Source organism: Podarcis vaucheri (assembly GCF_965113315.1).
Source record: "Podarcis vaucheri genome assembly, chromosome: 10".
Classification (NCBI taxonomy): Eukaryota; Metazoa; Chordata; class Lepidosauria; order Squamata; family Lacertidae; genus Podarcis; species Podarcis vaucheri.
The window spans coordinates 24,252,974-24,274,475 of NC_138748.1; the positions used below are offsets into that span (position 1 = coordinate 24,252,974).

The window sequence follows — 21,502 nt, forward strand, 5'->3', positions numbered from 1 at the left end:
TTTTTTCCAGCTGGAACTCCCTGGAACTCAGATGAGCACCATTGCTATTCTAAGAGAATGGTGAGTTCTGGCAATACTTTTTTCTAGAAAAATAGAACTGATCCCACTCAGAGCAATAATAAAACTTGAAAAGTCATCAACAACTAAAAACAGTATTAAAATATTTATTATTATTATTATTATTATTATTATTATTATTATTATTAAAAATATTATTATTATAAGTTTAAAATATTCTAAAACACATTCTAAAAAACTGAGATCCCAGGACTGCCAAGAACAGTATCTTTCAGTCATCAAATGCAACTTCGGCAGCCAAGGCTATTTGTGTGCCAAAAAACAGACTGAAATTAACCTAGATCAGGGAGGTCCAACTTTCCCTACCAATTGGGATGCAAGAGTACTTCAACATGGAGCCCACCAGCCATACAATGCCTTATCATGTGGGGAGGGGGACCACGCCAAAATTTGACACCCGGCCCTCACACCTCCTTCCCAAAGCCCAGCAACTCGATTACCTGGATTTGGGAAGGCAGCACAAGTGTGAAGACATCAAATGTTGCCAAGGGACCACCCGGTTCTAATCTAGATAATCTACTTCCTCTAGTTGTGGCTGTAGCTGGCTTGGCCACAACCTTCTCCATCACCTTGCCCAGGAAAGGAATATTAGCGACCGGATGGTAATTTCCAAAACCTCTGGATCCAGGGAGTGCTTCTTCAATATGGGTTGCACCAGCAGCTATTTCAAGTCACTGGGGTACCCATGTGAGGTACTGACCACTCCCTGAACCTATCCAGTCCATCCCCTTCTATTAAGATTTTAGGTAAAGGTAAAGGATCCCAGTCCAGTCAAAGGCGACTATGGGGTTGCGGCACTCCTCTCGCTTTCAGATTGAGGGAGCCAGCTTTTGTCTGCAGACAGCTGTCCGGGTCATGTGGGCAGGGGGACATGGGTGGTGTTGTGGTCTAAACCACTGAGCCTCTTGGGCTTGCCGATCGGAAAGTCGGCAGTTCAAATCCCTGCAACGGGGTGAGCTCCCGTTGCTCTGTCCCAGCTCCTGCCAACCTAGCAGTTCAAAGGCATGCCAGTGCAAATAAATGGGCACTGCTGTGGTGGGAAGGTAAACGGCATTTCCATGCGCTCTGGCTTCCAGCATGGTGTTCCGTTGCGCCAGAAACAGTTTAGTGGTGCTGGCCACATGACCCAGAAAGCTGACTGTGGACAAACGCTGGCTCCCTCGGCCTGAAAGCGAGATGAGTGCCACATCCCATAGTCACCTCTGACTGGACTTAACCATCCAGTTGTCCTTTACCCTTACCTCTTTTTTTTATTAAGATTTTACTAGCTATGATAGCCAGGGATCAAAAGGATGTGTTGTGTAAACAAATACAAACAAACAGCCTATAATAATTTTTTCACATCTGTGAATTGACTGCGCAGCATAGAAAATAAGAGTCTAATAATGTAAGCAGGTTCAGCTGGTGATTCACCGCAGGCTAAAATTTAGTGCTACCCATGGGCTAAAAACATGGATATATATTTTTATGTTGTTAAATTAAATGGCGACGTTTTAATGATATTTTCTCATTTCAGGGTATTTTATACTGCTAGAGATTTTAGAACTTTTTGTGTTTTATTGCTTTTAATTTTGGAAGGTGCTAGGAGCTCCTAGCATAAATAGAGAAGTGCACTTTTCTGAAGTCCTATTCAGGCTTCCTAAAGTGGTATCCGTGGAGGGGCTGTGTAAGTTAGTCCCGAGGGAACTGCAAGCATGTACAGCTGAATGCATTTACAGCAGCCAAAGCAAAACGGAGCAATGGCAATAGGAATGTGATCGCCGAGAGGGATTAGCAATATGTAATTAAAGTCTTTGTCCCCCCCCCCCAAAGTGGCTTGAAAAGAATAAAATGTTTTTGTAGCTTGGGGTGTCAATGCAGATGTATAAAAGAGTAGAATGATTAGTGGGTATGTACCACACATGCTACCCACCCCCTTAACGCCTGGACCATATGGTTGGTTACCATTTCAGAGATACAGGGAAGAGGCTTGAGGCAGGGTACCAGCTTATATGGCGATACAAAGCACACCCGGCTTGCCTATAGAGAAAAAGACCATGTGTTCTAACCTAGCGAGAAAGCAAGAGGTAGGCGAGATTGGGGGAATACAAAAGATACAGTCGAAAACACTGGGGTTAGAGAAATGAACAGCTGAATTTCCATCACAGCCTAGGACTCCATGGTCACCAGCGCGCTCTGGGTTCCTAGCAGCGCCAGCATCGTTGATTTGGGTGTGGATAAAATTTAAGACAAACAGAACCAGATCAATCTGCTTCCTGCTGCAGGCTCCAATCTGGCTCCGCATTCCCTCTGCTCTGATAAAGTTAAAAGTTACATATTTTGCCACAGCCACCATCACTTACTGGCAAGAAAAGCCTCTGAGAAGCACATGGCTTGAAGAGTTTCTTCCATTCAGCTGCATTCTCAGCTGGAAACGAGATGGGGTATAAAGTATAATTAAATTTTCCTTGATACGCCAAACCATCAAGCTGCGGAAAAGAAATTACAAAATTTTATTAAAGTCATACAACAAGAATAATTTTTTTAAAAAAATCACAAGCAACTCTCCAGCTTGAGAGGCACCCTAAGTTTCAGAGTGGTCTCAGCACATACTACTGTACTTCCCAATCTGGATATAAAACAGCAAAAAAAACAAAAAAAAACAGAGTAAAGTACCGTATTTTTCGCCCTATAGGACGCACTTCCCCCCCTCCAAAAATGAAGGGGAAATGTGTGTGCGTCCTATGGGGCGAATGCAGGCTTTCGCTGAAGCTTGGAGAGTGAGAGGGGTCGGTGCGCACCGACCCCTCTCGCTCTCCAGGCTTCAGGAACACATCCGCAGCCTAGGCAGCCCTGCGGGAGGTCCCGCAGGGCTGTCTAGGCTGCGGATAGCAGCCTGCTTCCCGGAGCGTCGGGCACCCTGAAAGCAGAGCGCCTGGCGCTTCGGGAACACAACCACAGCCTAGGCAGCCCTGCGGGAGTTCCCGCAGGGCTCCCCACGCTACGGATAGCAGCCTGCCGCCCGGTGCGCCGGACAGACATCGGCCAGCCCCACAAGCTCGGGGGACAGCAAGGAGGCGCAGAGCCGCCATCCCGCTGTTCCTCAACCTGGTTTGGTTTCCCCGACCTGGTTTTGGGGGGGAAATAAAGGAAAAAGAAATTTCCTTTATTTCCCCCCCAAAAAAAAATTAGGTGCGTCCTATGGGACGTAGCATCCTACGGGACGAAAAATATGGTAAATCAAATTGGATAATGCAGGGATGGGCCTTCCTTATATTATTAGATTCCCAGGAGACCTAGCAGCCTCTCCCTCCATGCAGGTGGACAAGAGAGGTCCTCTCTCACAATCCACCCCACATAGGACCACCACCATTGCCCAACCTCTATCTGTGCTCAGATGGCAGAGGGCAAAAAGGCAGTCTCTACAACCGACAGAGCCAAAACCTTTCTCTTCTCCCAACATGAGGAGCAGGGATATGCCTGTCAGTTTGCATTTCTTAGTACAGAAAGTATTGATCATTCTGATGTGTAGAGATCTTTCCTATTCTAATTAATTCAAGAGGGTTCTGGAAGCTTCTCTGTGTGAAAGAAACAAGCAGAAGGTTCATGATGTTTGAGTTATTCCTTCAGAGAAGCTGAGTACGGCTGGCTTAAACTGGTTCTCTTATCTCTTCTAATTAAGTTCATGTTGACTATAAATATAGGCCAGAAGGAGCCTGGTTTCACTTTCTCTTTCTATCTCTTTCCCTTCTAGTGTTGTGTTCTGTGCATACTGTATTTTCTGTGTATAACACGCCCCCATGTATAAGACACCCCCTATTTTAGGGGACTCAAATTTTAAAAAATGGGGGGGAGAGGGCACAAACTTGTTGAGCTTTTTAGGGGGAAGATTGCCCAGAGTTGTTGAGCTTCTTTTGGGGAGGATTGCCCACCCACACATGCCGATAAATCTGCCTCTCGTCTGTCCCATCACCGGCAGAAGCTGCCAATCGCCCGCCCAAATGCCTCAGTGTTGGCCAATCAACACCACCCATTGACACAATAACCAATAACATGGACAATAGCAGCTGACAGCCACGGCAACAACCAATCAAATGTCCACCCTATGTACTACCCATGTATAAGACGACCCCCACTTTTTGGCATGAATTTTTTTAAAAGCAAACAAACCAGTCTTATACACGGAAAAGTACAGTAGTATGCTTAGAGTTAAGGTTTAGACTTTGTAAGTTTAAGTTAAGTCTGCTGCAACTGGATTTCTTATGGACAGGGTCAATCCTGAATGGATTGGATTTGTGACCATTATGCTCATTTGCCTTCAGTAGCAGTAAAGCTCTGCTAGATGAAGAACAATTGCCTCTGGTCTATTTTTTGGGGAATCCTACAACGTGTTAAAGTTTTTGCTCTGCTAACTATACGTTGGGAGTTCTGCTCTGGATCAATATTGAGTAGAATTTCATGACAATGCCTGCCCTTGAAGTGGCATACACTTCTTTCTTCTCCAGCTGCCCCAGATTCTCACACTCCTGCCCTCACTTGAACTGTTGCAAAGTATAGCAACAGTAATGATGCCCAATCAAAACCCCGGAAATAGGTGGTAAGGAATACTTACTATTTCTCTGAACTCGGTGTGTAATGGGTCCTCTGCAAAAATATGAAAGTGCAGGGGTGTGATGCTAAAAATAATAGCTGATTTCAACATGGTAACCGTCTCTTCCAACCTTTCGCCACAGGCTACTACGGCCAGGTGCATCTTCTCCAAAGGTTGCTTTTTCACAAAATCATATCTAAGGAAAAACAACAAGAAGAAATAGTTGCAGGTGAAACCAACATAAACATGTTTACACTGTAGCATTTTAATGTCACATGTTTTATGTTGAACATGCTTAAAAATCTAATACATTGTTTATTATTTGAGTGGAGTATACCTCCGGGTATAGGGTAGTATATAAATTCAATAAAGAAGTGGTGCCAAAGAAGGAAAGAACTTTTTTTATGTATGCCACAACAGCAGCAAGAATACTTATTGCAAAGTATTGGAAGACACAAGATCTACCCACTCTGGAAGAATGGCAGATGAAGGTGATGGACTACATGGAATTGGCAGAAATGACTGGCAGAATCCGAGACCAGGGAGAAGAGTCGGTGGAAGAAGACTGGAAGAAATTTAAAGACTATTTACAGAAATATTGCAAAATTAATGAATGTTAGAATGGTGTCAGAATGAAGTTAAGTGGTTTAAGCAGCAATGTTATAAAGGTGTATGTAAAAATGGATTGTTAACAGGTGAGAATCCAAAGTTATAATATATTATGTTAAAGGACTAAGATAAAAACAAAGAGGGAAAGAAGTTGCTGAATTAACTAACTGAATTGGAATACAAAAAAGGGAGGCGTGAGGAGGTCAGGGAAACAAGGAAATGAATGTAAGGTATGGAAAGACTGATGTATTTTTTTAAGTGTTTTTTATCTTTTTTGTATTTGTATTTTTTCTTTTATTTTTTCTTTTGTCTTTCTTTTTCTTCTTTTTTTAATTCATGTAATTCTTTTTTTTGAAACCTTAATAAATATCATCAAAAAAAAATTCAATAAAGAAGTAATAAAACTAAAATTTGGGGAATTGGCATTATGACCATGGTACAGACAAATGAGATGTTTCCAACTTTCAAACCAGTTCTTATAAGATATTTTCTTTAAAAATCATAATATATTTTAATTCCTGGATTACATGCTTTTAGACTATTTATAGAAGGGTATTTTTCATTTTCCTTAAAGGACCTGAACTCTTGCATAATTGTTTTGTTTAGAATATAGCCCATTTTTACACTGCCATGTTACAACAACTCCTATCCTCTGCCCCCCAAATTATACTTGAGCAGACCTTATCGGTAATCAGCTAGGCACTCTTTTGTTGTAAGGGTAATATCACTGGCCACTGACTCTGGTTCAATAAAATGGTGCTGCAACAGTAATCTGGACAGATGGCCTATATAAAATGAGCATTAACACTAGGTCAGGTTACTGGTTGCAAACAGAATCCAGGTGAGGCAGCTTATTTGCAATTTCAGAGACAGAGTCAATTACTAGACCCATACGATGTAAATGAAATGAAGTTATATTATATTAACAGTGGGTAAAATGCATTTATCTGTCCCAAGGTTCGTCAGACTCCAGACCTATCAACTCACTAATATTTGAGCACCAGAAGTTAGTACAGAACTCAGTGCAGGAGGTTTGGTAGCAAATATCACTCAATCACTTTAAATGAAGAAAGGCATCCTTCAGACTTTCATTATTGTTTTGCCACATGTTTTATTTTGTGACGTTTTGACTTTTCCTTCCAGTAATCGGTTCTCCTTCCAAACATTGCATCCTCTACCAATGCCAGATGGAAGATCATTTGGACCCATTACAGTTGTGTTGGAGCCCATCCAAACACAAATGGTGATCTCGCATAGCAAAAATAAAAAAAGTTGTGCTAGTTTTTGCTCTATTGTTCAAACTCTTGTTATCTTCCCTGTTTAGATAACAGAAGTCTTAGGAATGGCTCAACAATGGAAATCCTGCAGGCACAGGATGTACCGTATTTTTCGCTCTATAGGACGTACTTTTTCCCCTCCAAAAATTAAGGGGAAATGTGTGTGCATCCTATGGAGCGAATGCAGGCTCCTTGGCTTCAGTGATAGCAACGCGAAGCCTCCGAAGCGCAGAGAGAGTGCTCCCTCCGCGCTCCAGAGGCTTCGCGTTGCTTTCGTTGAAGCCTGGAGAGCCAGAGGGGTTGGTGCGCACCGACCCCTCTCGCTCTCCAGGCTTCAGGGATAGCCGCCTGAAGCCTTTGGAGTGCAGCGGGAACTCGCGCTGCGCTCCGAAGGCTTCGGGTACCTTTTGCTGAAGCCGGGAGAGCAAGACTCTCCTGGCTTCAGCAAAGCGGGAGGAGAAATGGAAGGGGCTCCGTTTCTCCTCCCGCTTCGCTGAAGGGGCGCTGAGCAGAGAGGGGGAGAATTTTTTTTTCTTGTTCTCCCCCTCTAAAACAAGGTGCGTCCTATGGTTGGGTGTGTCCTATAGAGCAAAAAATACGGTAACACATTGGCAACAAGAAGAGCACACGTGACCAGGAGCAAGTGCAGTTTGCTCTCATTTTACACATAAAAGAGCAGTTAAGCTAAGTAGTGCCTTGATCCTGTTCATTTCCTTGCTACTCACATCCCAACCCCGCCTGCGTTGCATGCCAGACTCCTTCCTGTTAAAGATGCTACTGCCCCAAATAAAGGGAAACCTGGAAAGTTCACTGGAGTGGCAAGGATAGGGCTAACAGGATAACTTAGGCTGGATCTAGACGCGTCAAAAAAGCAATTCAGCTAAATGTGTTGCAAACTCATACAGGGAAATCCAGCAGGGAAAGACTAGACTTCACAGTGCCATCTGGTGTCACAGTGTTATATCACATAAACAACGCATATAAAAAGCACCTTTTATTTACCAATCTAGCTGAGTCCCAAGATGAAGCATTTAATAAATATTATATGGTTATGTCCTCTGATCCACTCCTTTTGCTGTATCTGCTGCACTCCAAATAGGTCAAATATAGGACGTACAACAAAGGCTTGGTCAAAGGATAATATTTCATCTTGCAGTATCACCTGCACTTTGAAGGAAATATATCCATAGGAAGCCATAACTCTCAAAGCTGCCTTTCGAAAAGCTATACTCATTCCCCACCCCTGCATACTGCTACTTCCAGGGAGAAACATATTTTAACCTTTAAAACAGAGTAAACAACCGAAATCAATGAAACAGTTCATAATATAACACAATGAGACAGCAGGACCAAACAACGGTGTTTTATAGATTAGAGCTGTATGCATGGGTTGTTCCCCTTACACCCCCCATGTTCATCTGCAAATAAGCTGGTATAACAACATCCCTATGGTGATATCAAACCCAGTCATACTAAGAAAAGACCCACTAAAAGTTAATGGGCCTAAGTTACTTAAGCCTATGACATCAGTGATTTAGCTCTAACTATGACTGATGTTGGATAGTATCCCCAAGTCTGAAGTGTACACTTCTCACAAGGAAACGGACACTGTAGTGGGCTGCCTTTGAAATTTCCAACCATTTGGGTAAGTCACGAGACTCCTCTCAGCTATTTGTTTGTGTGTGTGTGTGTGTGTGTGTGTGTGTAAATACACATACAAACTTACGTATTATTTGGGTACACCTCAATTAAGAGTCCCTGTGCACATCAGGTTTCCCTTCTGCCGTAAGAGAATGCACTCATAAAACACACAACTCTTCATTGAATGCTAAACGGCCTTGGTCTAGTATATCTGAAGGAGCGTCTCCACCCCCATCGTTCTACCCGGACACTGAGGTCCAGTTCCGAGGGCCTTCTGGTGGTTCCCTCACTGCGAGAAGCCAAGTTACAGGGAACCAGGCAGAGGGCCTTCTCGGTAGTGGCGCCTTCCCTGTGGAACACCCTCCCACCAGATGTCAAAGAGAACAACAACTACCAGGCTTTTAGAAGACATCTGAAGGCAGCGCTGTTTTGGGAAGCTTTTAATGTTTGATGTATTATAGTATTTTAATATTCTTTTGGAAGCCGCTCAGAGTGGCTGGGGAGGCCCAGCCAGATGGGCGGGGTATAAATAATAAATTATTATTATTATTATTATTATTATTATTATTATTATTATTATTATTATTATTGAATGGGCCATGTAGTTCTTATAAAAGAGACAGAATTCTATCTCAAAAGTGACTAGCACATTCTTCAGTATATTGAAGACAGAATTATTGTTTTATACATTTAAAAATCAGTTTTTTATATAAAAAAACACAATTAAAAAAGAAAGACTACCTGAGCTGTAAACTATAGATCTTAACAATGATTTACGGAAACAGCAGAAGACAGGTGGGAACGAATAAGCAAGCACAAAGCTCAGGTACACAGAATAACAGTTTAGTGTTGTGTGTCCAAACCAGGCCCATTAGTCAAGAATTGTATTTATTGCTGCAATGCATTATATGTAGGGCTGCCTCTGAAGACGGTTGGGAAACTTCAGCTGGTGCAGAATTCAGCAGCCAGGTTGCTCACTGGAGCAAGACGGTTTGAGCATATTACACTGATGCTGGTCAGTGTAATTAGTTTCCCGGCCCAATTCAAAGTGCTGGCTCTGACCTATAAATCCTTAAACGGCTCAGGACCACAATACCTCAAGGACTGCCTCTTTCCATATGAACCTACCCTGACCCTGAGATCATCTTCTGAGGCCCTCCTTCGTGTGCCCCCTCCTTGAGAGGTCCAGAGGGTGGCAATACAAGAACGGGCCTTCTCTGCAGTGGCTCCCCATCTGTGGAATGCTCTCCCCAAGGAAGTCCGCCTGGCGCCTTCATTATACACCTTTAGGCACCAGGCAAAAACATTCCTCTTTAACCAGGCATTTGGCTGATCTGATTTACATCCTATGCCCTTTAAAAAAAATAAATTGGGAGGGGGGGTATTGGGCTGCTGTTTTTATTTTTATTAGGTATTTTGTGGTTTTATATCTTGATTTTATTCTGTGAACCACCCTGAGACCCCAGGGTATAGGGCAGTATATTAATTCAATAAATTATTACTATTATTATTATTATTATTATTATTATTATTATTATTATTATTAAAATGGACTATTGAGTCATCAAAGACCCTAAGATTCAGGCAATGCTTTCCTGCATCTCTCCACAATCATCCACAAAGCCCATCTTGTACATGTTTTTTTTTAATGTTGCAATTACTTGTGGTCTGCCGTGCTCACAAAATTATTAGTCTTTATTATTCTACTAATCAAACAGTAAGGACAAACACCATTTTGTACTGTAACTATCGGTCTTGCTTATGTAAAGTTCTGGACATTTATATTCCAATCTTGTGTGTGTTCCCTTGCAAGTAAATCCTACTTTGTTCAATGAAGCATGCACATGATTACAACCTTTGAACCAGACTGCGCAGTACACATAGTTTTGTGATTCCCCCCTCAACCTGCCCCACAATTCTGTTTTGACAAGGTTACAAGACTGCACGGATGTAGGATTCACAAACAGCAGCTTAGCTTACTTGCCATGACTTTTTATTGTCCTCCCTACCAATTCTTCAGGCCCACTAGCAAGCACAGAGGGCTTCAGATATAGGACGTTGCCTTGTGTGGAAATACCAGGAGAACAGATGCTTGATCAGTCACTCCTCTCCCACTGGGAACGGGGGAGAGTTCTTGTACCCTTTTCTCCCAAACAGACCCTTCTCCACACAAGATTTCCCACAGCAAGTCACCTACAGCACCTTCGCATTTAAAAAAAGTTAGGGAAAGCAACCACCAAAGTAAAGGCAAGCTTCAGTTTGACTCTTCACTCGCAAGTCATGTTGCTTAGTATCCATGGGCGTAGCTAGGATTTATGGTATGTTAGGCGGGCACAAAACCCACATGTCATCATTCTCTGTCTGGCTCTGTCTATCGCTGAGTTGGGTTGCCAGTTGCATCACTAGAATGCGCCACAACATCACCCAGTAACTTCAGTGAGCATTGCAATTTCAAATACAGTGGTAGCTTGGTTGTCGAACTTACATCAGTTCCGGGAGTCCATTCAACTCCTGGAACAGTTCAAAAACCAAGGTGTGGCTTCTGATTGATTGCAGGAGCTTCTTGCACTCAATTGGAAGCTGCAGAAGCCATGTTGGACGTTCAGCTTCCAAAAAACGTTCACAGACCGGAACACTCACTTCCGGGTTTGCAGCGTTTGGGAGGCAAAATGTCCGAATGCCAAGGCGTTCGGCAACCAAGGTACGACTGTATTCTGATTATTTCTACTTTTGTTATGTATTTTTATTTATTTACTTGATTTGATGGGGGAGGTAGCTGCCTCCTTCTGCGACACCCTGGTTAGTATCTCTGTACGGTCGTACCTTGGTTGTCAAAAGCCTTGGGACTTGGACATTTTGGCTCCTGAATGCCGCAAACCTAGAAGTGAGTGTTCCGGTTTGTGAACGTTTTTCAGAAGCCAAACGTCCGAAGTGGCTTCTGCGGCTTCCGACTGAGTGCGGGAAGCTCCTGCAGCCAATTGGAAACCGCGCCTTGGTTTTTGAACCGTTTTGTGAGTCAAATGGATTAAGTTTGACAACCAAGGTATGACTGTATATGTAAAGAGAAGAGCAGCAGAAATCTGCCTCTACGACTCTGGTGCAAGACCCAAAGTTTGGGATCATAATCCTAGGTTGCAAAAAGGTTTGATTGAGTTGCAAACCAGCATGTTTTAACATGCCTGCTTGTTCAAGAAGTGTGTATGAATTTCAAAACGAGAAACATGTTTTATTTAATGAGTTAGATCATGACTGAGATCTAGTAAGACTGTGAGTGCTAGAAAGTGAGGGGGGAACCAAACTTTTTATAACTGCTTCAACACTTTTTAATATACTAAAGTATGTATGATTATACCTAAAATTAGCTAATTGAGCAATCAAATCTCTGTCAAAGCCTACCTACGAGCAGCTTCCCAAAAGCAGTTCCTTCCACAAACATCAGAGGGCAGCATCCAATAGGAATTCCAATAGGATACAGACACATTCTTACACCTAACAGGATAAGACAGAAACAATCCTGTATGAATGATACTTATTTTATTCAGCGGTTGCAATGGAGCATTCCTGCTTGCGCATTTAAACAAAACTAAAAAACACCACCAGCTACTAATTACAGATAAACGGCTGAATGTAGAGCTTCATGTCTTGTGAGTGATATTAGTCTATATCATATAAGGATGTATGTAACCAGGATCCTGAGCATAAAGCCCAAGAGCAATTCTACTGATAAGTGAAATGCAGAGTAATCCTTTATAGAAAGTAAATACCACCCTGTTCAATGGGCCATACTGGCATCATGACACTTCTGAAACACATCTAGTGACATTTTTGAGACACATCTGATGATTTCATGGTACCAAAGGCATATTTTAAAACAATTTTATGTTTATTTGCACAAAGCATGGGGGGGAGTGGGCCTGTTTCCTTCCTCCCCCCCCCCATTTTTTGCTGAAACAAAAATAGTAAAAAGAGGATGGATGCAAAAATCCCAGTTTCGGCCAGGGCTTCAAATTTCTAGCTAGAAATTTATGCTAACGATTATTTTCTGCTTGCTCTACTGCATGTTTCCATGTTATAAATCATTATATCTATTCACAAAGCTAGTATGGTTCCTTGTTTAGCAAAGGTGGGGCACACAAGGAGGAGGTTTCCACAGGCTTATGTCAAGCCCAAGTTTGCAGAAGTAGAACAATTATTTGCAGGGTGAACCTTAAGTGGTTGCATAATTGCTGACTGACCATTGGTGAAAAAGAGGGGAAACATTGAGAAGAGCTATGGAATGGAATATCATGTGCTTAGTCAGGAGGGCAGGGGGGCAGCTGCCTTCCTCCCCCATCAAGTAAATATATAAAATTACAGTCATACCCTGGAAGTCGAATGGAATACATTCCGGAAGTCCATTCGACTTGCAAAAACCAACCAAAGTGTGGCTTCTGATTGGCTACAGGAAGCCAATCAGAGGCCGCGCAAGCCCCGCCGAATGTTCGGCTTCCAAAAGAACGTTCAAAGACCAGAACACTCATTTTCTGGTTTCGATCGTTCGGGAGACAATTTGTTTGGGACTCAAGGTGTTTGAGATCCAAGGTACGACTGTACTTAACTAACTGACCAACTGTGTCACAGATATCTAGGTTCTGCCCCCCAACATAAAGCCTGCCCACCGGGGGGGGGGGAATCCTGGCTACACCCATGAAAGGTAGAACTAACTGTCTGGAACACTGAAGAACAGCAGAGCACAGTGTTATAGGCCTGCATACAATATATTTTAAATGAAGCAGAAACTTGTATGCACAACTTACTAAAAAATACAGTGATATATATATATATTCTAATACTTAATTTGAAACAGGAAAATATGCAATGAGGAATGTGAAGATGCTCAGCAAAAGCTAACTAATAATCTGCTTTAGCCCCAATGACGCTGGCCCTTGGGAACGCAATCCATCAGGCACGGTAAGTTCCTATGTTCCCTGGCAGCTGGTTACCATATTGGCTTGCTGAAGTCCACTTTAGGTGTTTAGCATTTTCAAGTGAAAATGCTGTCACAATGGTTCAGAACATCAAGTCTCAGAACTGACACAGAATGCCATTGCGAACCCAGGCAACCAAAGAGAAAGATAAAACTAAGATCCATATTGTGACGGTATCGTTAACCAGCTTTTAAGATTCAGCGCTACGGATTGAAAGCTGCAGCAATATAGTTGATCTGATACAGCAGCGTCACTAATACTGAACTGGGTGCTTTCACAAGCTAATTTCAAAGCCTCTGATCTCCACACAAAATACTGCTGAGAGGTCAAAAAAAGGATCTAATCCCTTCTCCTCCCTTCTGCAGTTTAACTACACGAATATAAAGAGACCAGACAGCATTTGCACATCTCATCCAATTAAGATGTGTGCCTCATAAGACAATTAATGTATATTAAACTGAAACTCCCTTTAATAATAAAAATAGCTGCTGCTGCAACACTTGCACTAGAGCCAAGGAAGTTGAGACTTCACATATCCAGTCTTAGGAGCTGCCTTGCCCAAGGAGTATCTCCTGAAATCAAGCTATTGGTTTAAAACCAACAACAGCTTTCCTATTTAGAGCAAACTCTCCATCCCTTTTTAATTACACAGCTCCAACAAGTCAATACGAGGCTGGTTTAAAATAGACAACTGTGGAGGCGGTGCAATGGCAGAAGTGTGTTTTATATCTTTTGCACAGCGCACCGTGTAGCATCACAACCACCTCGGGCAAGAATCCTACTCTCATTTGAATGTTTCTGGTTTACTCCTTTCCGCTAAAAGAACTGGAACAGCAATTACCGGTAAGTAGTTCATTGCATCATAGCTTCCATCTGGTAAGAAGCAACCAGAAAGATATGTACAGGCATGACCAGTGATCTTAGCAAGCAAGTCGAATTATCAATCCTTGCTTTACATATGGATATTTAAACGATCAATTATCTTAAGATACGGGTTCACTTTGATGTACTGTGTGATTCACTCTTTAAAGTGCATCAACAGGAAAGCGCAACCTGATCACGACCGGCAGTACTGGAAAGATGTGGTTCCTCCTTTACATAATTAACCATCACCCGCTCCCACATGTTCAGCTTTGATGTAGCAGTTAAGTACAAAAGCAATATGTATATATGCAAGGGAGTACCCAGGGGTTGGCTAGGTTGGCCCCCGCCAAGGGTGCAGGTGCAGGCGGGAGAGAGAGGTGTAAAGACCACACCTTTCTATTCTGGCTTGGAGTGGCTAGGAGCCAGCTCCTCTGGGTGCATTGGCAGAAGAGTCCAATTGCTAGCGTGGGCCATCGCAGCAACCCTTGCAGGTTCAGAGGGAAGAAAGATAGGGAGACCTGGGGAGGGTTGCAGGAGGAGGAAAAAGGAAGGGATGGAGAAAGGAGGCAGAAGGGAAAGTGGTGAGCAGAGAGGAGAGAGAAAGGCAGGAAAGAAGGTAGATGGACCAACTGATGAGAAGGAGGAGAGGAAGTGGTGTGGAGTGAAGAAGACCCAACCTCGATGGCCCCAGAGGAAGTCACTGGCAGAGTGTAAAAGCCAACGAAAAGCAAAATTTTGAGTTTTTGGTCTATAGTCTTACCAACTTTAGAGGCGCTGATACAGCTCCTTGCAATGGAGGTACAGAGGAGGTACACCTCTGTATATATGTCTTTGATTTTGACCTTCTTTTTAACAAGGAACCAATAAGGATCCCTCCAGACTGGTGTGTATCACTGTCATAATGATATTCCATTAGAGGCAGGTTTATACTGGACTGTCGACACATCATTCCACTTCTGTGATATGAAAAGTTACCAAATTTCAGCAGGAAGCTGCAGGACACACACATAGCAATTGGAAATGAAGCAGTACGGCCACTCTAAAATGTCTGCAGGCATAAACAATGCTGAAACCAGCATCACGTATAACCACCCCAATACCATCAGGGGCACATTAATATCCTTCAAGAGAAAACATTCCTCTTTACCCAGGAATTTTGATGGTGGAAAGATACTGTTCCTGGTAGCACTGATAGTATTAATTGTGGGAGTACATATGTGATTGTTTCACATATTTTTAGAAGCTTTACAGTGGTGCCCCGCAAGACGAATGCCTTGCAAGACGAAAAACTCGCTAGACGAAAGGGTTTTGAGGTTTTTGAGCTGCTTCGCAAGACGAATTTCCCTATGGGCTTGCTTCGCAAGACGAAAACGTCTTGCGTTTTTTGCAAGTTTGTTTCCTTTTTCTTAACACCGTTAATACAGTTGCGACTTGACTTCGAGGAGCAACTCATGGAACGCGGTGTGGTAGCCTTTTTTGAGGTTTTTGGTGATTTTTGAAGCTTTTCCAAAACTTTTCCGGCACCGTGCTTCGCAAGACGAAAAATTCGCTAGACGAAAAAACTCGTGGAACAAATTAATTTCGTCTTGCGAGGCACCACTGTAATTGTTTTTACATATGTTCTTTTGTTGGTAATCATTTTGTTACAGTTGTGCTTGCCACCCTCGGCTACTTTGGGAAGAAGGGCAGGATATAAATGTGATGAAGAAGTAAAATCATCATGAATGCACAATTGGAGGAGTCCTAAGCATCTGAAATCATAGTGCTTAGTTAGTACAACACAGTGCTAAGTCTAGCATGAACTGGAAAAGTACTGCATTCAAATTGGTATTTAGAAATGCATTGGCTTTTACCCACTAGCACAACTTTTTAGACATTTGTGAAGTTTAACAGCCTGCCACTGAACTAATCTCAATAGGAATTCTCAAAGTCTCGATGAAATAAAAGGGTGAGAAGTCAGACAGGCACAAACTATAAGTAGTGTCTTGCAAGAACCACTAAAAGTCCAAGACTACCAACCATTCCACATTCTCACTCCCAGAATGGAAGAGCAGATGGAGGGGAAACTGGTATCCCAGAGTTATTTGTTTAACAAGCACAGGAAAGCTGTCTGGCATACCACCGGGTGAAGTATTGACAATACGAGCAGGCAATGGTGCTTACTTCTGCTGCTGGTCTTTACCAGATAGAGAGCGATGCAAACAGCAGCTCATCACCTTTATTCCTGGTCAATATCAATTGCAACCTGCGTGTGAAAACCCGAGAAGGTAAGCCTCCCATATCCTGAAGCTGAGAGAGCTGTCTGTCTATAAGAAAAGGTGCCTGAAGAATACAAACCATGAAGCTTCCCAAATCATTTCAGGAACAAATAACTTCTCCATTCTGCTTTCCTGTACTCCTGCTACAGGAAATGGGAAGAGAATATAACAATACCATGGAGACCTAGACTCTTTTCCGGGAGTCAATGCCTTCCATACTAATCACTGTCCTCCCTCCAAGCCCTAGACACAGAGGTAGGGAAAGGAAAACTGAATAATGCAGAGAAATGGGGGCAAATGATCACTGCCCTGATAACGCTGCTATCTCCTACTCTCCAAGCCACAAATTCCTACTTGGAGGGGCTCAAAATAACCTTGTTTCTCAAGAGCAGCAAAGTGACGTTTCTCAGAGGTAAGGAGAATGCATACAATGTTAGATTGTTAAATATTTTAAGTCAGGAATAATATGGACTGCATATTTTATTTTATTTTTTTAAAAAGTCCCGGATTCAATTTTTATGACAGAATTCATCCAGGCAAAAAACAGAATCATTTCTGGGCAGAGACAGTGTATGAGCTGTCAGAAAAAAAATATCAAGGGACACTTTACAAAACAACTAATTTTACATGTGCATGCATTTGTCTGTAGTGGTTCCCAAAAATATAACCCTAACAAATCATCTGAGAGAGTCTGGAATGCCTGCAGAGGCTTTTCTGCTCATTGTCAAAGCCATCAATGACTCATAAAACCTGCAGGATTTCTGCCAGGTCATTAGTTTCATTAGAAACCAACTAAGTTTGTTACTGGTATGAACTTTCGTGTGCATGCACTTTTTCAGATATCAGGTATCAGATATCAGGTACCTGAAGAAGTGTGCATGCACACGAAAGCTCATACCAATAACAAACTTAGTTGGTCTCTAGGGTGCTACTGGAAGGAATTTTTTTTATTTTGTTTCAACTACGGCAGACCAACATGGCTACCTACCTGTAATTAGTTTCATTGTTACAAGGGATGTGAAAATTGCATATGATTAAATTCTCTCCCCCCCCCCCCCCACTTTTCCAAATAAAGAATTTTTAGATAAAGCCTATTATATAATTCTGGGATTGCCCATAGCTGCAAAGGCACCTTTCAGTACTTCCCTTGGAATCACTACCGCATTCATTGTGAAGTGACAAGGGTAGTTCTCTTATCTCCCCTTGAGAAAAGCAAAAGGAGAAAAGATGAAAGAGCAATATTCTTTCCCACTTCCTCTTTCAGATGTATGTTCTTTTCAAGTCTCATACTGGCACCCTGAGTCTTGATGCCAAGCTACAGTCACAACCACTCCTGACTAACGTGGGGCCCAAGCTCTGTGCTGAACTTAAAATTCTTTGCCAATTGCAAGTTCTGCTTCTGGCAATGACATGTTCCACTGGGGAACTCCCAAATGGAACCAACCCACATGGGGCTTGCAAGTGATGCCAAATTTAAGAGGCCCAAATCTAAGTCCTGCTTGCCAAGGAACTGTTAAGAGTGTTCCAAATTGCTCATTTACAGCCATGGCTTTCCCTGCCCCATGTCACGTGGTATCAGTTGGGTGTGGCTTGAGAAAAATGATCTCACAAGCCAGATTGAGACCTAGGGGCATGAGAGCAAATCTGGCCTGCTGACTAGAGCTTCCTGAAGCCTGATTTCGGGCATCAGAAGACTTTCTAATTTTCCAGTACTGTATACCCATATCTCTGACAAAAACCGTATATTATCACAGGTTCACACCGGTAACAGTATTAAATTGCATAATAGAATCATGGAAGGGACCCCAACAATCATCTAGTCCAATCCCCTACAATGCAGGAATATGCAGCTGTCCCATACGGGCACCAAACTTGCAACCTTGGCATTATCAGCACCAGGCTCTAACCAACTGAGCTATCCTGGCTGACAAGATTTAAATGCCAGATTAAATACTTCTCTTGTAACACACGGTCCTCTATTCACTTCTTCCTCTTATTTGGAGATCACTTGTAGTTGACTAAGATTGTCTTCCATGAACACAGTCTTAACAGTGAGTCCGTAAGTGACTGTGGAGGCCAATTCCGGATACACACATCCTTCCACAGTGAGGACATAGGTTTCCAGACAGGAGTTGATCATGGTGAAGGTTTGCCAAAAGTGCCTTTCTCTTAGCACGTTTCTCCCTTTCGTCCTGAGTTTAAGCATCTTCAAAGTCCATGACACCTTTGGTAAAGGCTGTTCTCCAACTGGAGCGCTCACAGTCCAGTTGTTGGTGTTTATACTATTTTTTTTTTAGCTTTGCCTTGAGAGAGCCTTTAAACCTCTTTTGTTGACCACCAGCACTGCACTTTCCATTTTTAAGTTCAGAATACAGTAGTTGCTTTGGAAGACGATAATCAGGCATCTGAACATGACCACTCCTACGAAGTTGATGTTGAAGAATCATTGCTTCGACACTGGTGATCTTTGCTTATTCCAGCATTAGTTTGCCTGTCTTCCCAAGTGATATGTCTATTCACTATGGTATGCCAAAGGAAGTGTCTTAGCTGCACATGTGCACCCAAACAATTCAGATGAAGATTTTTTGTTTAGAAACGATGTTATCAATAGTAATGTTTGATCAGTTTTTTTTTAAAATGTTCAATAAAAGAATTACTGGAGAGTACACCAATTTCTCAGCAGTTTATGGAGAAATTTGTCACCTCTCATTTGCACTGCCAAAATTACATTCAGGCAAATTCATGCATAACCTAGGTGATCTAGAAACCAACAGAAATCCTCTTGCATGTAGTTCTGCATTACTGTAACAGCATGTACAAGAACTCGTTTATGGCAGTGCCTCAGTCCAACTATGTTATTAAAATGAGGTTCTCAATCTGGGGCTGCTCCTACATCTCACAAGAGGCCAAAGTAGCCTCTGTGGCATAAGGTGATTTCAGTTGTGGCTGGTGCTCCAGCTGCAGCATCTGGACAGATATAGCCTAGCCTAGCCACTGTAATCTATCCTCTGACAGCATTCACAACCAATATGTGCAATGGCCAAAGGCTCTTTCCTGAATCCTCCCTGCCCTCTACCCTCACGGAAAGCAAGGTCTGAGTAATTGTACCCCATTTGTGTCATTCCTTTGCTTGACCTTGATATCCTTCTGATGTGGAGCAAAAAAAATTTGTTCTCCCAGGCTTTTTAACATTTTACTATAATCTGCTGTTTTAATCACTGGTCTTACTGCTTTTTGTATATGTTTCATATTGATTTTATTATGGCAGGCATCCCCAAATTCGGCCCTCCAGCTGTTTTGGGACTACAATTCCCATCATCCCTGACCACTGGTCCTGTTAGCTAGGAATGATGGGAGTTGTAGTCCCAAAACAGCTGGAGGACCGAGTTTGGGGGTGCCTATATTATGGTATTTTCTTTTCTTATAAAGCTACTGTGGAACAGTTTGGCTGAAAGTCAACAAACAAATAACAACAACAATAATAAACAACATAAGCAATAAATTAAAAAGCCCAATTATGGTCACACTTTTACCAAATACGTATGAATTTGCTCCCAGACCAGTCCTATGCTTCTCCTATATTTGCACTACTGCTTGCACGACACTTCTGCTTGTAGGCTACACTCCAATCTGATCAGTTGCTATCCTGTTCTACACTCAGTGTGCGTTCCTTTTGCACCATTATTGTGATAGGGGCAATTCTGGGAAGAGGAAAAAGTAGTGGCATTCTAGTACCCAAACTCACTAGCATCATGTGACGATAGCCCAGCAAATTGCCTGTTGCCCTGCCCTGTTAATCTCTGCCAGGCAGCAGCCCAAGCTTGGATTAAGTCATAAATTTCTTACACAGATAAAGGAAGGAGGAACTTCTGTCTGTACAAGTGGAAATCTGCCTTGCACTAGGGAATAAGGTCAAAACCACTGTATCGGTTAATCCTTTTAATAAATTAAACCAACTGGATATTGAGTGTACAGATGTGCAGGATGCAGCCAGGAAGAAGCAGGATTTGCTTCTACTTAATAAGAGTAATTCCCCCTTTCAGAAACCTTCACCCAAGCCATGGAGATATGATGGCTGTGCTGTCAACTATCACCTACTGCCAGGAAACCTTGACAGTATATAAAGCAATATGCAGGCACAAGCATTCAAGTGTCGCTACTGACTGACTAGGCTGATATATTTTTTTAATAGTCTGAAAGCAGGGGATGGAAGAAGGATAGGAAGAGATTTTTAGAGGAAATGTCTCAAGCCCAGTCTCCCCAACTTGGTTCCTTTAAGCTAAGAAGACAACTGCCAGTCATGGCTTATGAGCAGGTAGGAAAAGGGGCAGCTGCCCCATTTGTGTTGTCAAAATCCCATTTCTCCACTTTAAGCTTCTGTAACATATATACATATATATGTATGTTTTGGTGTCTTCGGGTGTCTTCCCGTGTAAGAGTCGGGGTGTCTGTGCGACGTTTCGACGAGGTCTCACTCGTCATCTTCAGGCTGGTGCTTTCGGCTTCTTGTTACTGGAACAGAGCAGAGTCTGGTGTTTGAGTTCCTATAAATACTGTTGAGGGGTGTGGTGTATAGCCTCCAACGTTCTGGGCAGAGAGGAAGTTCCTAGATTAGTGTGCCTTTTCTTCTTTTGTTCCTTAATTACTTGAGGGATATCTTGGGTGATTTCATGAGTGATATTCTGAATATCACTGGGTGGGTCATTAAGTGTAGATTAGTTGCTAAAGCTTTCGTGTCTTGACCTCTTGAGCTTGTGAAGAGTTTTTCTGAGAAGATGGCTGTGCTGCATTTAGTTGTGCTCTGGCTTGGCTTCGTGTATAGGGGCGAGCTATGGTTTTGTGCCTTGTGCCAGCCAGATCTGTGTAGGGATTGCAGGGGGGTGCAGCATCCGGAGGTGCCACTATAGTTTGGTTACTGGATGGAGTCTGTAATATGTCTGTGGAGAGGGTCTGGGTTTGGGTCTGGTGTGGTTGATTGGTGACGAAGCCAAGCCAGAGCACAACTAAATGCAGCACAGCCATCTTCTCAGAAAAACTCTTCACAAGCTCAAGAGGTCAAGACACGAAAGCTTTAGCAACTAATCTACACTTAATGACCCACCCAGTGATATTCAGAATATCACTCATGAAATCACCCAAGATATCCCTCAAGTAATTAAGGAACAAAAGAAGAAAAGGCACACTAATCTAGGAACTTCCTCTCTGCCCAGAACGTTGGAGGCTATACACCACACCCCT

The 21,502-nt window shown here is 42.6% G+C and overlaps 1 protein-coding gene across 3 annotated transcripts in view; it reads right to left on the minus strand.

Moving 5' to 3' along the window:
- GXYLT1 (glucoside xylosyltransferase 1) overlaps window positions 1-21,502 on the minus strand; it is a 34,931-nt gene that overhangs the window by 12,010 nt on the left and 1,419 nt on the right. Inside the window, exons 1-4 of one of the 3 annotated variants that reach the window (XM_082239792.1) lie at window positions 16,170-16,234; window positions 11,572-11,664; window positions 4,670-4,844; window positions 2,421-2,546 (exon numbers count right to left, since the gene is read on the minus strand). In XM_082239792.1, coding sequence (XP_082095918.1) covers window positions 2,421-2,546; window positions 4,670-4,844; window positions 11,572-11,664; window positions 16,170-16,219 — 444 coding nt within the window. In that variant the 5' untranslated portion in view covers window positions 16,220-16,234. Of the gene's footprint in view, window positions 1-2,420; window positions 2,547-4,669; window positions 4,845-11,571; window positions 11,665-16,169; window positions 16,235-21,502 lie in introns of those variants that run through there. The other 2 variants (XM_082239790.1, XM_082239791.1) reach the window with 2 other exon arrangements.